Below are 18,629 nucleotides of genomic sequence, written 5' to 3' on the forward strand. Positions count from 1 at the left end.
AGAGTTCATAGCATTCAAGTAGCTTATTTTCCGTATGGCTAGTGAGGGGTAATAATTAAAGGCAAAATATATACATAAATGATGACTCATAAGGCTGGGCTTGCACTTTCTAGGTATCAACCGTTATTTAAATATTGTCTCTCAGACTTTCACTATGGGCCATTGTTCATTTTGTCATTATAGACGATTTAATTGCTCACATGCAATTTGGCAGGCTTCTGGAAGACAGTTATGTTTGTTAATTCATGCTTGTACTACCCCAATTATTCTAAACAAGTTGCATGTTAAGAAATAAAACAAAATTTGAAGTTACCAAAGATATTATGAATAGATAACTCCCACCCGGAAAGTAAATAAAGAAAAGCTTGTAGAAACCTGCTAAAAGCTAACACATTGTACTTCAGTTACAGGGGGATAAAAGCCCAGGTGATGAAGGAGTGGTGGGAGACAAGTGTTTCTGAAGCCTGTTCAAGTCCAACTTGTATGTTCAGTGTATATATATATGCATATATATGCATATATTAAAGTATCTTTTTTGCAACTACAAAAATTATTTTTTAACCATTTTCCCGGTAGCTATAAAAATGGAACATATACACGTAAACCTAACCTCCAGCCCATGAACAACTTGATCCTGTCATTGCACCAAACTCCACACACCCAGAATCCAGTATAGTACTTTCAGTGCCAGGCAGTTTTCAGTGTTTGCGAAGCAAACAAGGTTATCAGTTTCTTCTCTCAGTATTTGGCCAACAACTGAAGATACAGAAGGGAAGAGACCATAAAATTTTACTAAATTTCTTTCAAATCATTTTGTCTTTCCTTTGCAGGTGACTGAAATATGGAAGACACAGACAGATTTTTGCTCAAATTAAAAGGGTATTATTTTGATCGTTTATCAGTTGATATTGGTTTTATAGAAAATTTAGAAGATTTTGAAATCAGAGAAGATGATGTCTTCATAGTCACATACCCCAAGTCTGGTGAGTTCTGTATTCTAATAGCTCATCTAAGAAATAAAATGATGCTTTTATAATGTGGGAACTCTGTCTTTTTAGTAGTATTCTATAGGGACATATACACATGATCTATTGGAGATTATAGTGTCAACTGAATTTAATATCTTATGAAACAGGTCTTTTACAATGTAGTTAGAAGTTGCTGGGTTTTTTTAAGACTATCTATTTATTTATTTGTCAGAGAGAGAGAGAGAGAGGACAAGAAGAGGGAGCGGCAGGCAGAGGGAGAAGCAGGCTCCCTCCTGAGCAGGGAGTCTGATGCAGGACTCGATCCCGGGACCCTGGGATCATGACCTGAGCCGAAGGCAGACACTTAACTGACTGAGTCATCCAGGTGTTCCTAGAAGTTATTTTTGATGTGGACAAGGAAATGGAGAAAATATTGAAGTAGATATATTGAAGACACCCTATCAAACACTAAGTTCCTAAAGTGGGCTGGGAAATGATGCATAATTATTTACCATTTAGGCAGCTACTTGGACATAGAGTTGAAGTTGTATTTAATAACCAAGTGCATGAAAAGGAGGAAAAATAACTTATACTAATTATCATAATATGTAACGATCCCCAATTATTTGGGTCATCTTTTGTTATAGCACTCAAATCAGACTGGAACATATAGACATGTGAATAACACATATGTTCATATTTGTGTGTGTATATGTACATGCATGTCTATTCACAACCTTTGCCCATGTTTTAATTGGGTTTTGTTATTTTTGCTTTTGTGTTGTATGAGTTCTTGATATATTTTGATATTAACCCGTTGTTTGAAAAATGATTTACAAATATTTTCTATCTCATTTTCACCCTTTTCCACTGTCTGTTCCCACATGTTGTACAGAAGCTTTTTAGCTGATGTTCTCCTGGTTGCTTATTTTTGCTTTTCTTGCATTTGTTTATGGTGTCATGTCCTACTCCCAACAAAAAGCCATTGCTAAGAGCACCGTCTTATACCTATGTTTTGCAATGGGGTTTTATACTCCAGGTCTTACATTCAAGTCTTTAATCTGTTTTGAGTTAATTTTTGTGTATGGTGTAAGAGAGTGGTCCAGTTTCATTCTTTTGCATGTGGCTGTCCAGTTCTTCCAACACCATTTATCCCCATCGTATATTCCGGGCTCCTCTGCCACAAATTAAGTGATCATACATGTGTTGGTTGACTTCTGGGCTCTCTATTTTGTCCCATTGATCAATGTGTCTTTTTTATGTCAATACCATACTGTTTTGATTATTATAACTTTGTAATATTATTTGAAACCTAGAAGTGTAATGCCTCAGGCTTTGTTCTCTTTTCTCAAGATTGCTTTGTCTATTTGGAGTCTTGAATGCTTACAAACAAATTTTAGAATGGTTTGTTCTACTTCTGTGAAAAATGCCATTGTAATGTTGACAGGGATTGCATTGAATCTGTAGATTGCTTTGTGTAGAATGGACATTTTAATGATGGTGCTTCTTCTAATCCACAAGCATGGAATGTCTTTTCATTTATTTGTGTTTTCTATCAGTGTCTTATTGTTTTCAACACACAAATCTTTTACCTCCTTGACTACATTTATTCCTATATATTTTATTCTTTTTGACGCTATCAGAAATGGGCTGTTTCTTTCTTTCTTTTTTTTTAAAAGATTTTATTTATTTATTCGACAGAGTCAGAGACAGCCAGTGAGAGAGGGAACACAAGCAGGGGGAGTGGGAGAGGAAGAAGCAGGCTCCCAGCGGAGGAGCCTGATGTGGGGCTCGATCCCAGAACGCCGGGATCACGCCCTGAGCCGAAGGCAGACGCTTAACCGCTGTGCCACCCAGGCACCCCAGAAATGGGCTGTTTCTTAATTTCTCTTTCTCATAGTTTGTTGTTAGTGTGTAGAAATGCAGCTTATATTTGTATCCTAATTTCACATCCTGCAACTTAAATATTCAAATGAATTCATTTATTAGTCTGAAAAGTATTTTTGAGAGAGTCTTTAGGGCTTTCTGTATATAATTTCACTATCATCTGCACATAGAGACCATTTTATTCTTCCTTTCCAATCTGGATGTGTTTTGTTTCTTTTTCTGGACTCATTGCTCTGGCTAAGTTTCCCCAAAAACTAGTGAGAATGGGCATCCTTATCCTGGTTGTGATCTTACTTTCCGTTGTTTACCATTGGGTAGAATGATAGCTGTGAGCTTGTCATAAATGGCATTTTGTAAGCTGAGATAGGTTCCTTCCACACCCATTCTGTTGAGATTTTTTATCATGAATGGATGTTCAGTGTTCTCAGATGGTTTTTCTGCATCTACTGGATGATAATGAGGTTGTTATGGTTCATTTTGTTAATGTGGTATATCATCCTGATTTGCGGATATTGACTCATCCTGGTATCCCTGGAATAAAGAGTACTTGATAACAGTGGATGGTTCTTTGGATGTATTTTTTTTAATTTCATGCTTTAGTTTAAATTCTAGTTAGTTAACATACAGAAATATTACTTTCAGGAGTAGAATTTAGTGACGTCCCGTCACGTAACACTTAGTGCTCGTCACAAGTGCCTTCCTTAGTACCCATCACCCATTTAACCTATCCCACCCCCCCTTCTCCTCCAGCGGCCCTCAACCCCACAGTTTGTTCTCTGTAGTTAAGAGAGTTTTATGGTTTCCCTCTCTCTTTTTTCCCCTCTTTGTTAATCTGTTTTGCTTCTAAAATTCCACAATACGAGTGAAATCATATTGTCTTTCTCTGACTGACTTCTTTTGCTTAGCATAATACTCTGTAGCTCCATCCACATCGTTACAAATGGCAAGATTTCATTCTTTTTGATGGCTGAGTATACTCCATTGTTCATCTTCTTTATCCATTCATCAGTCAATGGACATTTGGGCCCTTTCCACCATTGGGCTGTTGTTGATAATGCTGCTATCAACATGGAGGTGCTTGCATTCCTTTATTTCAGGATTTTGTACCTTTGGGTAAATAGCTGGTAGTGCGATTGCTGAGTCATAGGGTAGCTCTATTTTTGACTTTTTGAGGAACCTCCATACTGCTTTCCAGAGTGGCTGCACCAGTTTGCATTCCCACCAACAGTGCAAGAGGGTTCCCCTTTCTCTGGATCCTCGCCAACATGTGTCGCGTCCTGTGTTGTTAATTTCACCCATTCTGACAGGAGTGTGGTGTTATCTCATTGTGGTTTCGGTTTGTATTTCCCTGATGATGAGTGATGTTGAGCGTCTTTTCATGTGTCTGTATGTCTTCTTTGGAAAAATGTCTATTCATTTCTTCTGCCCATTTCTTAACTGGATTATTTGTTTTTTGGGTGTTGAGTTAGATAAGTTCTTTGTAGATTTCAGAAACTAACCCTTTATCAGATATGCCATTTGCATATATCTTCTCCCATTCTGAAGGTTGCCATTTAGTTTTGTTGATTGTTTCCTTCACTGTGAAGAAGCTTTTTATCTTGGTTATGTCCCTATAATAGGTGATAGAAAGAGAGGAAATATTTGCAATGTCTCCAATTAAAAATTCATTAATATGTGCAACATAGTAGGACTACAAATCCACAGGTAGGGGACAGCAATCTGAGTATAAAAAGAGCCAAAGAAATGAACTGAAACTGTACAGGAAAAAAAACCACCCTCCACCAATACCAACAACCCACCCCCAAACTGGTAAACAATGATATGTTAATTTACATTTACTAGACTGACAAACATTGGAGGGGTGAATAACTGAATGCTGACATGGAGTGCACAGAAATCTGCATTCATTAACATATTTCCCTTGAGAGAGTAGTTTGTAGCAGGAGCTCTGGAGAGCAGTCTGGCACTCCCTGGACAGCTGCAATCCAGATGTAGCAGGCAATTCCTGTCTTGCGTATTTGCCCCCAAGAAAATCTCATGCAGGTGCGTAGAGAACATGAGTGAGGGCGTACACTGCAGTGTTTGGGCTGTGTTGTCCGGTGGGGGAGAGCGGACAGGTCAATGTGGAAATGCACGCCCTGAGACAGCATCTGTTAGACACAGTGGGTCAGATGTAGCATATAAATGAATGTTAAACCACAGCGCACAGTGACAAACAGAAATGATGCCCGTGGATTGAAATACAAACACGTACAACAATACGTATTTCATAAGAACACATTCCAGCAAAAAATGCATTTTAAACCCCAAAGCCTGCTTGTCTGTGGTGGGGGTAGGGGTAGGATGGAAGCAGGAATAAACAGATCAGCGAGGGCCTACACTGAATCAGTGGTGTTAATATACCACAAACTGAAGGGAAAAGCTTAGTATCCCATTGTGCTAACATCTGACCATCAAATAGGGAAAGAAGAAGGAAGGAAGGAAGGAAGGAAGGAAGGAAGGAAGGAAGGAAGGAAGGAAGGAAGAGAGAGAGAGAGAGAGAGAAAGAAAGAAAGAAAGAAAGAAAGAAAGAAAGAAAGAAAGAAAGAAAGAAAAAGAAAGAAAGAAAGAAAAGGAAGGGAGGAAGGGAGGAAGGAAGGAAGGAAGGAAGGGTGGAAAGAAAGGAAGAAAGAGAAAGAAAGAAGAAAGAAAGAAAGAAAAAGAAAGAAAGAGAGAGAGAGAGAAAGAAAGAAAGAAAGAAAGAAAGAAAGAAAGAAAGAAAGAAAGAAAGAAAGAAAGAAAAAAGAAGGAAAGAAAGAAAGAAAGAAAAGGATAGCGTGAAAGGGGGAGTGGGATGGGCGCCTGAGTAGCTCAGTCAGTTAAGGGTCTGCCTTCAGCTCAGGTCATGATCCCAAGACCCTGTGACTGAGTCCCACATCTTGCTCCCTTCTCAGTGGAGAGTCTGCTTCTCCCTCTACCCTTCCCCTCTGCTCGTGATCTGTCTCACTCTCTCTCTCTCTCTCTCTCTCTCTCTCTCAAATAAATAAATAAAATCTTAGAGGAGTGGGAGAAGAAGCAGAAGACATTTGAATTTTTGAATCTCTGCAGAGATTTTTGTGTTCTCTTAGTCTCTGCAGAACTGTGGCATGTTAGATAACTTCTCAGCCACCCTGAAGCTATGATCCCTCCTGCAGAAGCAGTGTCTGTTATCTGGGAAAGGTGAAAGGATGTAAGAAAGCCTTTTAGAGCTTCCTAACAGAGAGTTTTTATTGAGTGTGAGCTCCAGCTGTGGTAACACGTAGACCTATGTGCCTTTGTCTTCCTTGGGCAACACTGGAGGACTAAAACCACCAATATTAAGGTACTGGGAGGACCGGATAGGGGGCACACCACCTGCACCTGGCAGCAAGGGGTGTGTGCCCAACAATGATCTTGCTCACTGGGTGCTGCTACTTAGCATGGGTGATGGGGTGCTCTCAGGAAGGAAGCCTAGGATGGGAATTGATGAGGGGCCAGTGGGTTTTCTCATTTCAGAAGTTGATTTGGGGGCGCCTGGGTGGCTCAGTCATTAGGCATCTGGCTTCGGCTCAGGTCATGATCCTAGGGTCCTGGGATCGAGCCCCGCATCGGGCTCCCTGCTCTGCTGGGAGCCTGCTTCTTCCTCTCCCACTTCCCCTGCTTGTGTTCCCTCTCTTGCTGGATGTCTCGCTCTCTGTCAAATAAATAAATAAAACCTTAAAAAAAAAAAGTTGATTTGAATCTTTTTGGATCTCTGAATTTTGCTGGGTTAAGTCTTTTTATTTTATTTATTTATTTTTTTATTGTTGTATTCTTTATTTTAATGTTTTTTTTTATTATATTATGTTAGTCACCATACAGTACATCCCTGGTTTTTTATGTAAAGTTCGATGATTCATTAGTTGTGTATAACACCCAGTGCACCATGCAATACATGCCCTCCTTACTACCCATCACCAGTCTATCCCATTCCCCCACCCCCCTCCCCTCTGAGGCCCTCAGTTTGTTTCTCATAGTCCATAGTCTCTCATGCTTGGTTTAAGTCTTTTTAAAGCATTGCCTGGATATGTCAGAAGCATGACCTTTATAGAAGGTGTGTTTTAAACTTAATAGTCCCGTATATGAAGGGTGCACATGAAGTGTAAGCAAACCAAACCAGGCAATTACACCCACATATTTTGTGACAAATATCCACTCTAAACAGAATTAGGTGAAATAGTCATTGTAAGAATTTGTCACATCCCACTTAAAGGGACAGGTCCAACTTTAGGCATCATCTTTCCTTTCCTATCTCCGTGTGGGTGTCCCAGGATCTCCTTTAGGGATTTACACTGAACGCTGTTTCCTTAAGCGGACATCATGGGCACAGAAGGAAACATGGGAATGGGGGGAAAGACAGAAAGTGCCTCCTTCAGTGGAATTCCTTTTTTCTTTGCTTATTTTGGCTCATGGTCTAGGAGTGGGGTTGGGAAAGGAAATAGAGAGGCAGGCATTGAAGATCATTTAGAAGTCCCATATATGAAGCAGAGGAAAACACAGAAGAGTCAAAAATAAATTTGTGGGACAAATGCCCACGGAGTTTCAAATGCAGCATCTCCTGAAACAGAAAAAGAAAGGCCATGTCTGTTTTCTCTCACCCGTACTGCACTTTAGATATATTGAAAATTCCACTCAGGTGAAATTACTGTTGTACTTATTATAGTAACAAACACTGACTAAAAAACTGACGACACATGTATATCTATTCTGGAGGAATTTGTGCATCACTGAAGACAGAATTATTTCTTTTACAGGAACTATCTGGTTGCAGCAGTTATTAAGTCTGATTTATTTTGAGGAACACCGCGAAGGCACTGGGAAACTGGAAACCGTGACTAGAGTCCCCTTCTTTGAGTACAACTTTCAGAAAATAGATTTTGGGAAAAGACCATCTCCTCGTCTCTTCTCTACCCACCTCTCATACTACTTGGTTCCAAGGGGGCTGAAGAACAAAAGAGCCAAAGTAGGAAATACACTCTGACTGCTGACAGATAACTGCTCTTTTTCATGATTCCTCTCATTTCATGACGTCCACACTGTGCACTCATCCAGCTGTTTGCAAATGTGGCATTTTACACACTTTAATTTTCTTGTCTTTTTTTAAGACTTTATTTATTTGAGAGAGAGAGAGAGCATGAGCAGGGGGAACAGCAGGCAGAGGGAGAAGCAGGCTCCCAGCTGAGCAGGGACCCTGATGTGGGGCTCAAACCCAGGACCCTGGGATCATGACCTGGGCTGAAGGCGGGTGCTAAACAGACCAAGCCACCCAGGGCCCCTTCACTTTAATTTTCAATAGCCATCTGTGTTCTTATCTTATACTATCTGATTTGTATCCTGTACCCTTTGTTTCCTGATTATACAAATAATGCAGCCATTAAAAAAATGAAAGAGTATATATGTGTGCATTTAATTTACTTTATAGAGTGTGTTATAGTATAATATATAATATATATTCTTTCATTTTTGCATCAGCTGTATCAGCAAGTATATATAAAATGCTAGCAATTCCTTCTTCTTTGCTCTGCGTGCCCTCCCTGCTTTCTTTTCACACTTTACCTGTTTTGCTTACTTTCTCTTCAAATGTACCTAGTTCCTTGGAATTCCAAGGGAACCTCAGAGCAAATCATTCATCTCTACTGAGGGATTTTCTCTTCCTCTGCCTGGATCAGTCACCTCCACCCAATGATAATTTCAGCTCTTGACTCATTACCCCTCTCTACCTCTACTCCCGTCGCTCATGGGATGATTTCAAAGTTGATGTGAATGGTCTTCTGGCAGCACCAGTCAAGGGTGAGCCAAACTGCACCAGAGGGGTCAACGGGAAGGAGGCACTCATTCTCGGGGTCATGCAAGTGCAGGATTGCCTCCTTCACATTGACCCCTCAGGCTCTGCACTGGCGTCCCATACCCCTAGCCCTGCCAGACCTCTCAGCGTGGACTTCACCTCCAGCGGCCTTCTCCTCCACAACCTCTGGAGTTCATAACGTGTTATAAGCCTGCCTTTACCTGTGATACCATTTACCATCTGATGTAATACATACTTACCTGTTTATTTTTTGTCCGTTTCTGGCCAGAGTGTAAACCATGAAAGAGGTGGAGTTCGCACTGCACAGAACAGTGTCCAGCAGGTAGTGGAGTTGAGGGAATGAACAAGGGGATCACCAGCAATTGCCCTAACTTGAATCCTGACTCAAGCACCTTGTTCTCTGAGGGCTGCCTCCTTTTCCTCCCACTCCTTTCAGGTGTCCCTTGCAGTGACCTGTCACCACATTCAGATCTCCAGTCCCCTCCCCCTCCACTTCTCCACTGTCTCTCTCTTATGCATATCTTCAATTTCTCCTCATCCACCAATGGTTCCATATTTTACATTCAAGTCCCTTTTGTCTAAATTCCCTTGCTCCATTCAATTCTTTATGCTCAGTTGCCAACCCCTAATTCTGGTGAAACCCAATAATTGTATGTTTGTCCCTGTGCTCATGAATCTGGTGGTGTGGTAAGAAAAAAACAATACACTTAAAAGTTGTATCCTCTCTTTACTTTTATGGCCTCAATTCTCAAATTTTACTGTTTAAATGTGTTGCTTCCCCCCCCTTTCCAAAATGACTGTTTGCTCTTGTCTTCTGTCTTCTCAAAACTCAATAGCATTCTGCTCCACCTATCCCAGTAAGTAGCTGCTAAGAAACCATTTCCACTCAATGACCTCCACAGCCAAAACCTCCGTGCACTGCCTTCCCTCCTTAAGAAGAGAAGTGCGATGTGTTGACCATTTGTGTTCTCATTACGTATCTGCCCCTCCACTCATGGTTTGGACCCCTTTTTGGATTCCTTTTATCTACCCCACTGTTTCACAAAGGGGAGAGACTTTTCCCCCACAGGATATTTGGAATATTTGGAGCAGTGTGGGCTAGGGCAGTGATGCTGCTGGTCTTTATTAGTTTGAGGCCCAGGATGCTGTTAAATGCCCTTTTATGCTCAAGGTCACCCCCATAACAGATTATCTGGGGGAAAAGTCCTTGGTGCCACTGTTGAGAAACTTGTTCTATTCTCAAAGAATTTGCTTGAGCAATATAATTTCTTTTTTTCGTTCGTCTCCAATTTTCTTGTGATTACAGGATCATTCCATTTGGCCCATAACCAAGTTTTCATGTGGCACATTTTTATAGTAAAACAAAATTTCTCTTGCTCCATTCCAATTTTCAGCTACTCCCCTTCATTTCCTGTTCGAGGTAAACTTCTTAAAAGAATTTAGCTTCAGTCTCCACTCTTTCATTGAATCCTGAATGTCAAAGTCACTTATTTTTTAAAATTTTCAAAATGCAAGAATCGTTTCTTATCATTTTTGTTGGCCTACCAGTGGCCAGACACCACCACGTTCCTGGTTTTCATCCTGTCTCAGTGGACACCTAGAACAGATACTGATGGATTCCGACCCAACGACCGTTCCCTCTCCTCATATTTCATGTCATCAGAACTCCCAGTGTGCTTGGATTTGTATCCTTTATGTGCTTCTGGTTTGACAATTTCATCCCTGGGTGGAGAGAGGGGTACCATTGGGTTGGTCCAAGTCCAGGGTTTGGTGCCAGGTGGCTTGCAGTGATTTATTCAGGCACAGGTAAGGGACATGCTTATGAGCAACGACTCAAGGGAAGACGTTTCTTCCATGTCTTCTCACAAAAAGTTTCTTCACTCTTTAAAGAGACCAGAGGGATGAAAAGTGGTAGCCATCTGGCATGTGGAGTAGGGTGAACATGTCAGAGTAGAAAAGTGAGAGACTCTAAGTCCTTGACAACATCGAGATGATGAGTTAACCTAACCTGTTGCACTCTCATCTTGGGCCTTGGTGTTTTGTGAGAAAAGGTGATACCTCTGCTGTTGATGAAGTGTTATTTGAGGTTTTCTCTACCTTATACACGGCTTTCTGGGACACTGCTCCTTCCTCCTCACTGGCTTGTCCTTCTCTATCTAACCTCTGAGAGCTGATGATTCCCGGGTGTTTGGTCTGGCCTTCTCTTCTCCCTCTGATGTGAATCCCTATTGTATATTACCTAACCACTTAACTTTAAATACTATGCATATGTAGTTGATTTCTCCCTTTAATTCTAGACTGCTATAAACTGTCTATTTAATATTTCCTATATTATGTCTATAGAGATCTCAAATATCTCTATGGACTTTATTATCCAAATATGGGACTCAAATATCCAAATGGCATTTTGATTTTATCTTCAAACCACTCCTCTTCCCAGGTTCCCTGTATTAACGAATGTATCATTTTCTGCCTAAGAGCGTTAGGATCAGGACATGTGGCACAAGTGACTCAATTATACCATTGTGCCTATGTCACTTTTTACTTCTATAAGCATATGGATTAATGACAAGAAGCCGTTCTCAAAGCCAAAGCAGGAGACGTGAAGAGTGGCAGCAAGGGAAGGAAAAGAACTTCCTGCTTCACGTTTAGAAGGATCTTTTATTTCATTATGGCCATGTCAAGCACTGCTGACTGTTGTTTGACATTATCAGCCACTTTGTTGACATCAGGTGAATCCCATGGCTGAAGGGCTCCATTTTAAGGGGCCACTCAGGACTGACATCCATCTTCTTATCTCCTAGCTTAAGGGTTGGCTTCAGGCAATGTGCAGGGAGGCAGTAGGTGAATGAAAGCTTTCCTATAATGAACCTAGATGCTTCCAAAGGAGTTACAAAATATGTACATGCCATTTCACAATGAAGATACAAGCCTTAGGTTTCATTCAGGGCCCCTGAATATTCTGTATACACAGCGAATAAGCCACTTACATGTGGGTTGGACAGAGATTGATGATATTTTAGAATATTTTAGAATGATGACATTAAAATAGTCATTGGGTTGCTTAGCTGTTTTATGAAAGTATGTCTTGCGATTGGTTATAATAAACAATTTAAAAAATGAATCCTGTACTCCTTCAATGCAAAAAATACTGAAGTAACTTCTGTATGCAAAGTACATGTACTTTACACTATGAAGATATGTAAATAAGAACTATGTAAACCACTGGCTGAAGGATGAAAAACACACTCTAAATTTTCTGAGATGATTTGAAAATATCTTAGTTTTTCTTATTGTTATACAATTTTATTTTCACATGTATTAGCTTGTTCATGTAGGGACAAGAGACTATTGTTGCTCTCTGTCAGGGTGAGTTCAGAAGAGGTACGGTGTGAGGTGTGTCTTGAGGAATAATTGATAGTCACTAGGCCAATCATAAAGGGAGAGGCATTGCTGAGAAGGGGAAACCCAAAATACAAAGAGCGCTGAGTATAAACATGACATGATTAGGAAAGTGTAAAGTTAAAATGATAGGCTTCATCCGATTGGAAGATATTAGGTAAAAATATGAGAGAATGAAAGCATCAGAAATAATGAATACTTCCTTTCTTTCCAGATTATTTATGTATACAGAAACCCTAAGGATGTTATGTGCTCAAATTTTCACTTTGAAAAGAATGTGAAGTTACAATTTACAAGTACCTTTGAGGAATTCATGAAACTATTTCTCGAAGGAAGAGGTAACTAAAATTCATAGCATAAGTAATACGTTTGCTGTCCTGTGGTAAATTCTTCAGCTTAGTGAATTTGGCAGAGAGAGGATGACGAAACAAAGTCGAACAGGGGTCAGTAAACAATGTATCAAGCCAGTTGGTAGGGTTGTCTTGGATGACCATGACCTGCCACCGGTACACATTTTGCTTACTCCTGCGCCCTGCCAGGAGACTGTGGAGTTACAGTTGTATCACCAGAAAGTCTTTACATCTAACCATGAAAAAGGGGTTTCATGAGCGTACTGTGGTCTCTTCTTGCTCCGAGAGAAGAATCTCAATTTAGATCACAGGATTGGAGCTTTGCACTGCATGTTGCACAGGGCGCCTCCCAGGAGCTCTAGCTGACAACGTTCTGTTCCACATTCCTTTCTTTTTTAAAAAAAAATTTTTTTTAATTAAATGTTTACTTATTTTTTAAGTAATCTTTATGCCCCATGTGGGACTTGAACTGACAACCCCGAGGTCAAGCATTGCATCCTCTGTCCTAGGAGCCAGCCAGGTGCCCCTGCATTCTTTTCTGAGGAGCCAGCGTGGCCGGTTGAGCCGGAGCAATGCTGGATGATCTGGAACAGGAGAGTTATCTAACATTGGTCTCTGGGCAGAGCTCTAGTGACTCATCAGGAAGCCTTTATGCTGCACGCAGCGGGGAAACAGCTCTCTGTGTCTTTGGGCACAGGGGGAGGAGCGAAAAGGAGAGGGCTCTGTTTTCCGGTTGCGGTTTTCCTCTCCCCGTGCGAAGATGATTTTCTGTCTGTATGACCAATTGCTCCTTGAGTTTACGTAATAGTTTCCTAGGGGAAGGTGGGTAGTTCTCCCATAAGCAGGTGCTGGGGGAAATCTGAAATCTAGCAGCAGACTTCATCTTCCCTCTTTGTTACTAAAGATTCCTGCACTTCCTACAACCGCAGCTTATTTTCAACCTGTTCAACATAGTTACTGAACGATGTATCTGTTTTTCCCACAGTGTTAGGAAGCCTTTGGTTTGACCACATCAAAGGGTGGTATGAACACAGAAGCCTCTTCAACATTCAGTTCATGACGTATGAGGAGATGAAGCAGGTGAGAAACATGACATGAGTGACTTCACGGCAGCCGTGAGGCAGCCTGGCCGAATGAAATGATGGTTCGTGTGTAGAACACCCAAAACCGATATCAAATTTGAGATCCCAGGTTAAGTGTACGGGAGACATTTTTCTTAAATCACGCCTGCACTTCGTTTACCAGGCTTTCATTTACAATTAATTAACTGGAGCTTTGTTTTCAAACACTGCCTGTGTGTGAGGCATTGTCTATTTATCTCTGGGGGCATGCACATGTTTGATTATCGTGAGCCAGATTATTGGTCACTCTTTCATCTATTTTCTGCATTATTGATTCTAGTAACATTCTTGATGTTATCTTCATCATTCTGGGATGCAGCTCATGGGAAATTTTAATCTTATCTGTACTGTGTATGGTTAAGCACTGCGAGAAAAATTAAATGAAAATGTCTGTGTATGATTAGAAAGAATCCAGGTCCCAGTATAGTCTACTACAAATGCCTTAAAACAGAAGGACTTCAATTGCTTGTTGACTGGATCTCAGAAGCAGGCTGGTGTTGGTTGTGGCAGCTCAAGCTGTCATGAATGTCCTAAGCATTTTCTGTCTTGCTTTCCTATCATATTTAGGGTGGCAACGATGTCTCCCCTCATAGTAGCAGATTGGTTGGTGTAGCTCCAGAGTCATGTCCTCAGATAACAGCATGTATGGCAGAAAGAGAGGGAAGTGGGAGAAGAAGGGCTTTCTTGCCTTGCTTTGCTCCCACCTATCCTCTAGGAAAATCACTCTTTTTTTTTTTTAAGATTTTATTTATTTATTCGACAGAGATAGAGACAGCCAGCGAGAGAGGGAACACAAGCAGGGGGAGTGGGAGAGGAAGAAGCAGGCTCATAGCGGAGGAGCCTGATGTGGGGCTCGATCCCATAACGCCGGGATCATGCCCTGAGCCGAAGGCAGATGCTTAACCGCTGTGCCACCCAGGCGCCCCGGAAAATCACTCTTTTAAACTTCTGTTTGACTTCCTCTTTCTGTTTCGATAACAAAATTGGGTCATGCGACCACCCTGGATGAGTGTCTTGTAGAGGACAATGGGATTGCCATGAGGATCTTGGATCAATCAGGCTCATTACTGGAAGGGGGCTGGGCACTGCTGTCAGAACACCCCCAGGGATCTCTAAGCAGGAAAGAAGAGAAAGATCTGAAAGGCAGGCAAGCCTAAGGGCTGCCGCCTGCTGAGTATTTGTCACCAGTTTCTGTTACACCTGCCCCAAGCTCATGACACCAAGCCTAGACTCTCTCGTTGAGTCCGTATCACCTACCAAAGAGAGATTTGGGTATGTGGCTGGCCTTGTAACCTTACTCACAATATGGCCTCTCCATTGCCTCCGGCCTCATCTCCCTTCCTCCTCATCCCAGGTGTGTGCTTGTAAAGCTCCCGTGAGAAACTCAAATTCTGATAGTCCTGTGACCTGGCATCTCACACCTTCCATGCAACCCCAACACTGCATATATTCTTTCTTTTGTCCGGACTCCATACCTTCAGTTTGGCTAGCTAGAAAATTCCTGTTTTGGCTTTAATTCCCAGAACAAATTTGTCATCTTTGTTGAGACTTTCTCTGAATTCTGTTACACAATTACTCTCTGCCCATAGCTTTGTGTACTGAATTCCCAGCTCTGATTCCCTGTTGTGCCTCTGTTCCCTTGCACCATGACACGGGCAGTGTCTGACATACACTACCTACTCCCCAAATACTTGCTGAGTTAACACAGATAAAATGAAATATGAGTGTTCCTAAATGAACCCAGACGTGCTCTAAAACAGTGCAGAGTGGAAGATTCATTTACCAAGAAGGACTAAGTAAGTCATTTCTCATGGTCCAAGTCCATTTTTCCAGCCAGCATAAGCACCTATGTTTTTCACTCCCATAATGATACTTAGCTGTGACGTTTGTGTAAGTTTTCTTTCTTATAATGTGCATAATTTATCATACTCTGATTTATTTCAGGATCTCAGAGGTTCTGTGTTAAAAATCTGCAAGTTTCTGGGGAAAGAACTGAGTGAGGAGGATATGGATACCGTTGTGAGACAGGCCACATTTGAGAACATGAAGTATGACCCACTGGCAAATTATGACAAAATAATAACCACTGCATATGGGACAAATGTAAAAGGTCATTTCCTTCGCAAAGGTGAGGTTGAACAGTGAGTGGCCATGTCGCCCTGTGGTATCAATGGACCAGAGTGTAGCTTCTAAGCTTGCTGGTGGACTTTCCTAACATAGAGCCCTCATGGGCCTGTTCATTTCTCTAGACAGATGATTTTCTATGATTTCTTCTTGGTGCTCTTCAAGAGACTATTTAATTTGCTCCCTGAATGAATCTGATGAGTAACCTACAATCACAAGGTCTTCTCCATGGCCCCCTGAAAATCTACCGATGCCTAGCACAATGTCTGCCACAAAATGGATGTTCAGTTACTGTTAGACGGCTTCCCCTCATTAGCATGGGCTCAGCACGTGATGGTGAGGTAATGATGGGTCTGCTGGCCATCACTGGCCGCTCTTCCATCTCTGAGATTTACCCTAAACCTCCGCCAGGGCTGAATTAAGAACACACATTCGCTGTCCTTTTGTTCTTGGGCAGGACTATCATGTGTCCTCTAGTGAACCAGATTCTTACATCACAAAAATGTATAGGAACGTCTCACTTATCTCAGTATATCATACCTCTGGTAAGTGAGATTTTAAATGAATGACTCCTTATATAACTGATAAATTTGAACATGTTAAAATATTTTTTAATTTTATACAATCACTATAAATTATATTTTATGACGTTCTAACTTAATACATGGAAAATCTATAATACAGAATTAGAGACATAAATTTTGCACTCAAAAGAGTTTTATGCCTCTATGTTAAGTAGCAAGAAATATTAGTATTTCCTTCACTTAGTCTCTTCATATGTCTTTACCTGTCCAATTCAAAAATAGGCAACACTGGTACCTGGGAGCCCACCTGAGGTGGGGGCTTGCCTTCCCGTGGTGCCCGCAGCCCTATCGTGTTGCAGATGCTGAGGCCCTTCTCAACCGCCGTTGTCCTTGCACCTGCAAATTGTTTCTCTTTGAAAAAAGAAAGTGGTCTCTGTTCCCATGTCTTTAACACCCCTGAAAATGACAGACTGAAATGGCTAAGAGGAAAACTAGCAGGAGCCGAATCGCCTGTGGAAGTGAAGCCCATCCCCATACGTTTCTAGCGCGCACACACGCCCCCCTCTCTTAGGCGAGACCTACCGGGACGTCGTTGGAGCGGCCTTAGCGCACCTGCACTGGGGGGCTTCGTGTTCCAGTCTCCTTAGTGTTTCTGTTTGTTTCAGTTATTTGCTTACGGTTCAGTGTGTTTTAAGATCAGCGTTTCTTTTCTTGCCCCTCCTCTGTCAGCCTCTGTTTGTCATCAGGACTCCGTGTCCCGAGGTTTAAAGTAACACAGTTGTAAAGCTAGAGTGGGTAAAGGGAATAATTACAGGTGAGCCATTCCAAACTGTATGACCTTGGGCGACATTCTAAAAGTCTCTCTGAGCACCCATGTCCTCATCAGTAAATGTGAACTCACCGATATCGGGTTTTACGGAAATTTTAAAGGACTTCTGTAAACTACCAGAGCCCGTGCTAGCCTGGAATGCAATAGTAGACAAGTTGCCAGAGTTTTCTTCTTTTCCAGGTGGCTGCCAGCTGGGACATTGGGCTAATTATCTTCAACGATAGCCTAATTACGAGGATGAGCTTGCCCCCTGCCAGGAGGTGGGAGACTGAAGTGTGGTGGCCACATGCAGGAGCCAGTGCGGGCCTGAGGGGAAGAAAAGCGAAAGTGCAAAACATGTTCCTCCCAACAACACGAAGGCATCAGGCCCCCTCTTCACAGAATCTTCATTGACACGATTTCCTTGTTTTTCCTCCCAGGTACCATTGGAGACTGGAAAAGTCACATGACTGTTGAGCAGAATGAAAGTTTTGACAAGATTTTCCAAAGGGAAATGAAAGATTTCCCGCTGAAGTTCATCTGGGACGTGAACGAAGACCAGAATGCCGAGCAAGGCACAAAGAATTTGAGAAAGCACGTTCGGGAGGAAGTACATTGAATTGTGCACTTTCTTTGATTCTCATCGAATCATTCCAGAAAAGCCTCAGTGATTAGTAACTATGAACAGGCCACCTTTACCTCATTTGCTGCCTCCGGCCTGGTCTCCATTCGCTGGGGTTCCTCCGCTTCTGTTCAGGAGAGAGTTCCTCGCTTTGCTTTGGCATATAATTAGGGAACCGTTTTTTATTTTATGTCCGGAAATTCCAAAGGTCTTGGGCCAAAAAGGAGGTCATAACATGTGATCAATTTAACATCTTATAATAGAAACCTTGTCATTTATAAGAAAGGTACTTACGGTCTTTCTTCATATGTAGGATTTTAATTTTTAGGTAGCAAGTCAACCTTTCATTTTACGGCTTCTAGGTTTTGTGCTTAACTTTGAGTGTTGCGATCACGAGTATTGTCATGCGTTCATAAACCATATCTTTATCTTATGTTGTAAGAAAACTCTTTTTCTCTAACACATAACAAATTGGCCCAAGACCATTTATCGAATAAATAGGCATTTACATAAATGCAGAGAGATGTGATCTCGTTCTAATCAACCTCATTCACATGAGCTGACTTCGGCAAAATGACGTATTTTTCTGTTACACTTTCCTTTCTCACAACCATGCCATAATCTCTAAAATAAGTTAATAAACTGTCATGACAAGTTGTGTTGGAATGTTGCCGAGTATTGCTTTATTCTTAAAAAGTCATTTGAAAACTGACATCACCGCTAATGGAGTCTTCCCATTCGGAGGTATTGTACCCTCACCGTTAATTTGTTTTCTTTCCTGTCGTTTGGTACAGATGCATGGGCCTTATATAAGCCTTGCTTATTTCTCGTGGAGTTTGTCCTAAGCAGGCCTATTTGCTGTGTGTAGCTGGGCGGGGGAGGATATTTTTGAGTTACATTTTCCAACTGCTGATTGCAACTCCTGGCCTTTGACCGGCTCACACATCTCCTGGGTTTCTGATGGTAAGGCTGGCTGAGTAG

The 18,629-nt window shown here is 41.5% G+C and overlaps 1 protein-coding gene across 1 annotated transcript; it reads left to right on the forward strand.

Moving 5' to 3' along the window:
• The first annotated feature begins 841 nt into the window (after positions 1–841).
• On the forward strand, positions 842–18,314 carry LOC113247882 (amine sulfotransferase-like). The gene is made up of 6 exons (XM_026489223.4): positions 842–983; positions 7,646–7,854; positions 12,314–12,437; positions 13,435–13,529; positions 15,515–15,698; positions 17,467–18,314. Exons 1-6 carry the CDS (start codon positions 842–844, stop codon positions 17,643–17,645), a joined length of 933 nt encoding a protein of 310 aa, XP_026345008.2. The 3' UTR covers positions 17,646–18,314.
• The last annotated feature ends 315 nt before the right edge of the window (positions 18,315–18,629 follow it).

This window comes from Ursus arctos, unplaced genomic scaffold, assembly GCF_023065955.2.
Source record: "Ursus arctos isolate Adak ecotype North America unplaced genomic scaffold, UrsArc2.0 scaffold_13, whole genome shotgun sequence".
NCBI lineage: Eukaryota > Metazoa > Chordata > Mammalia > Carnivora > Ursidae > Ursus > Ursus arctos.

Excerpts from the sequence above, each read along its gene's own strand:
- LOC113247882 (XM_026489223.4), top strand. The coding sequence starts at position 842 with ATGGAAGACACAGACAGATTTTTGCTCAAATTAAAAGGGTATTATTTT. Across the intron at positions 984-7,645 it reads AGTCACATACCCCAAGTCTG|GAACTATCTGGTTGCAGCAG; the intron begins GTGAGTTCTGTA and ends TTTCTTTTACAG. Across the intron at positions 13,530-15,514 it reads CGTATGAGGAGATGAAGCAG|GATCTCAGAGGTTCTGTGTT; the intron begins GTGAGAAACATG and ends GATTTATTTCAG.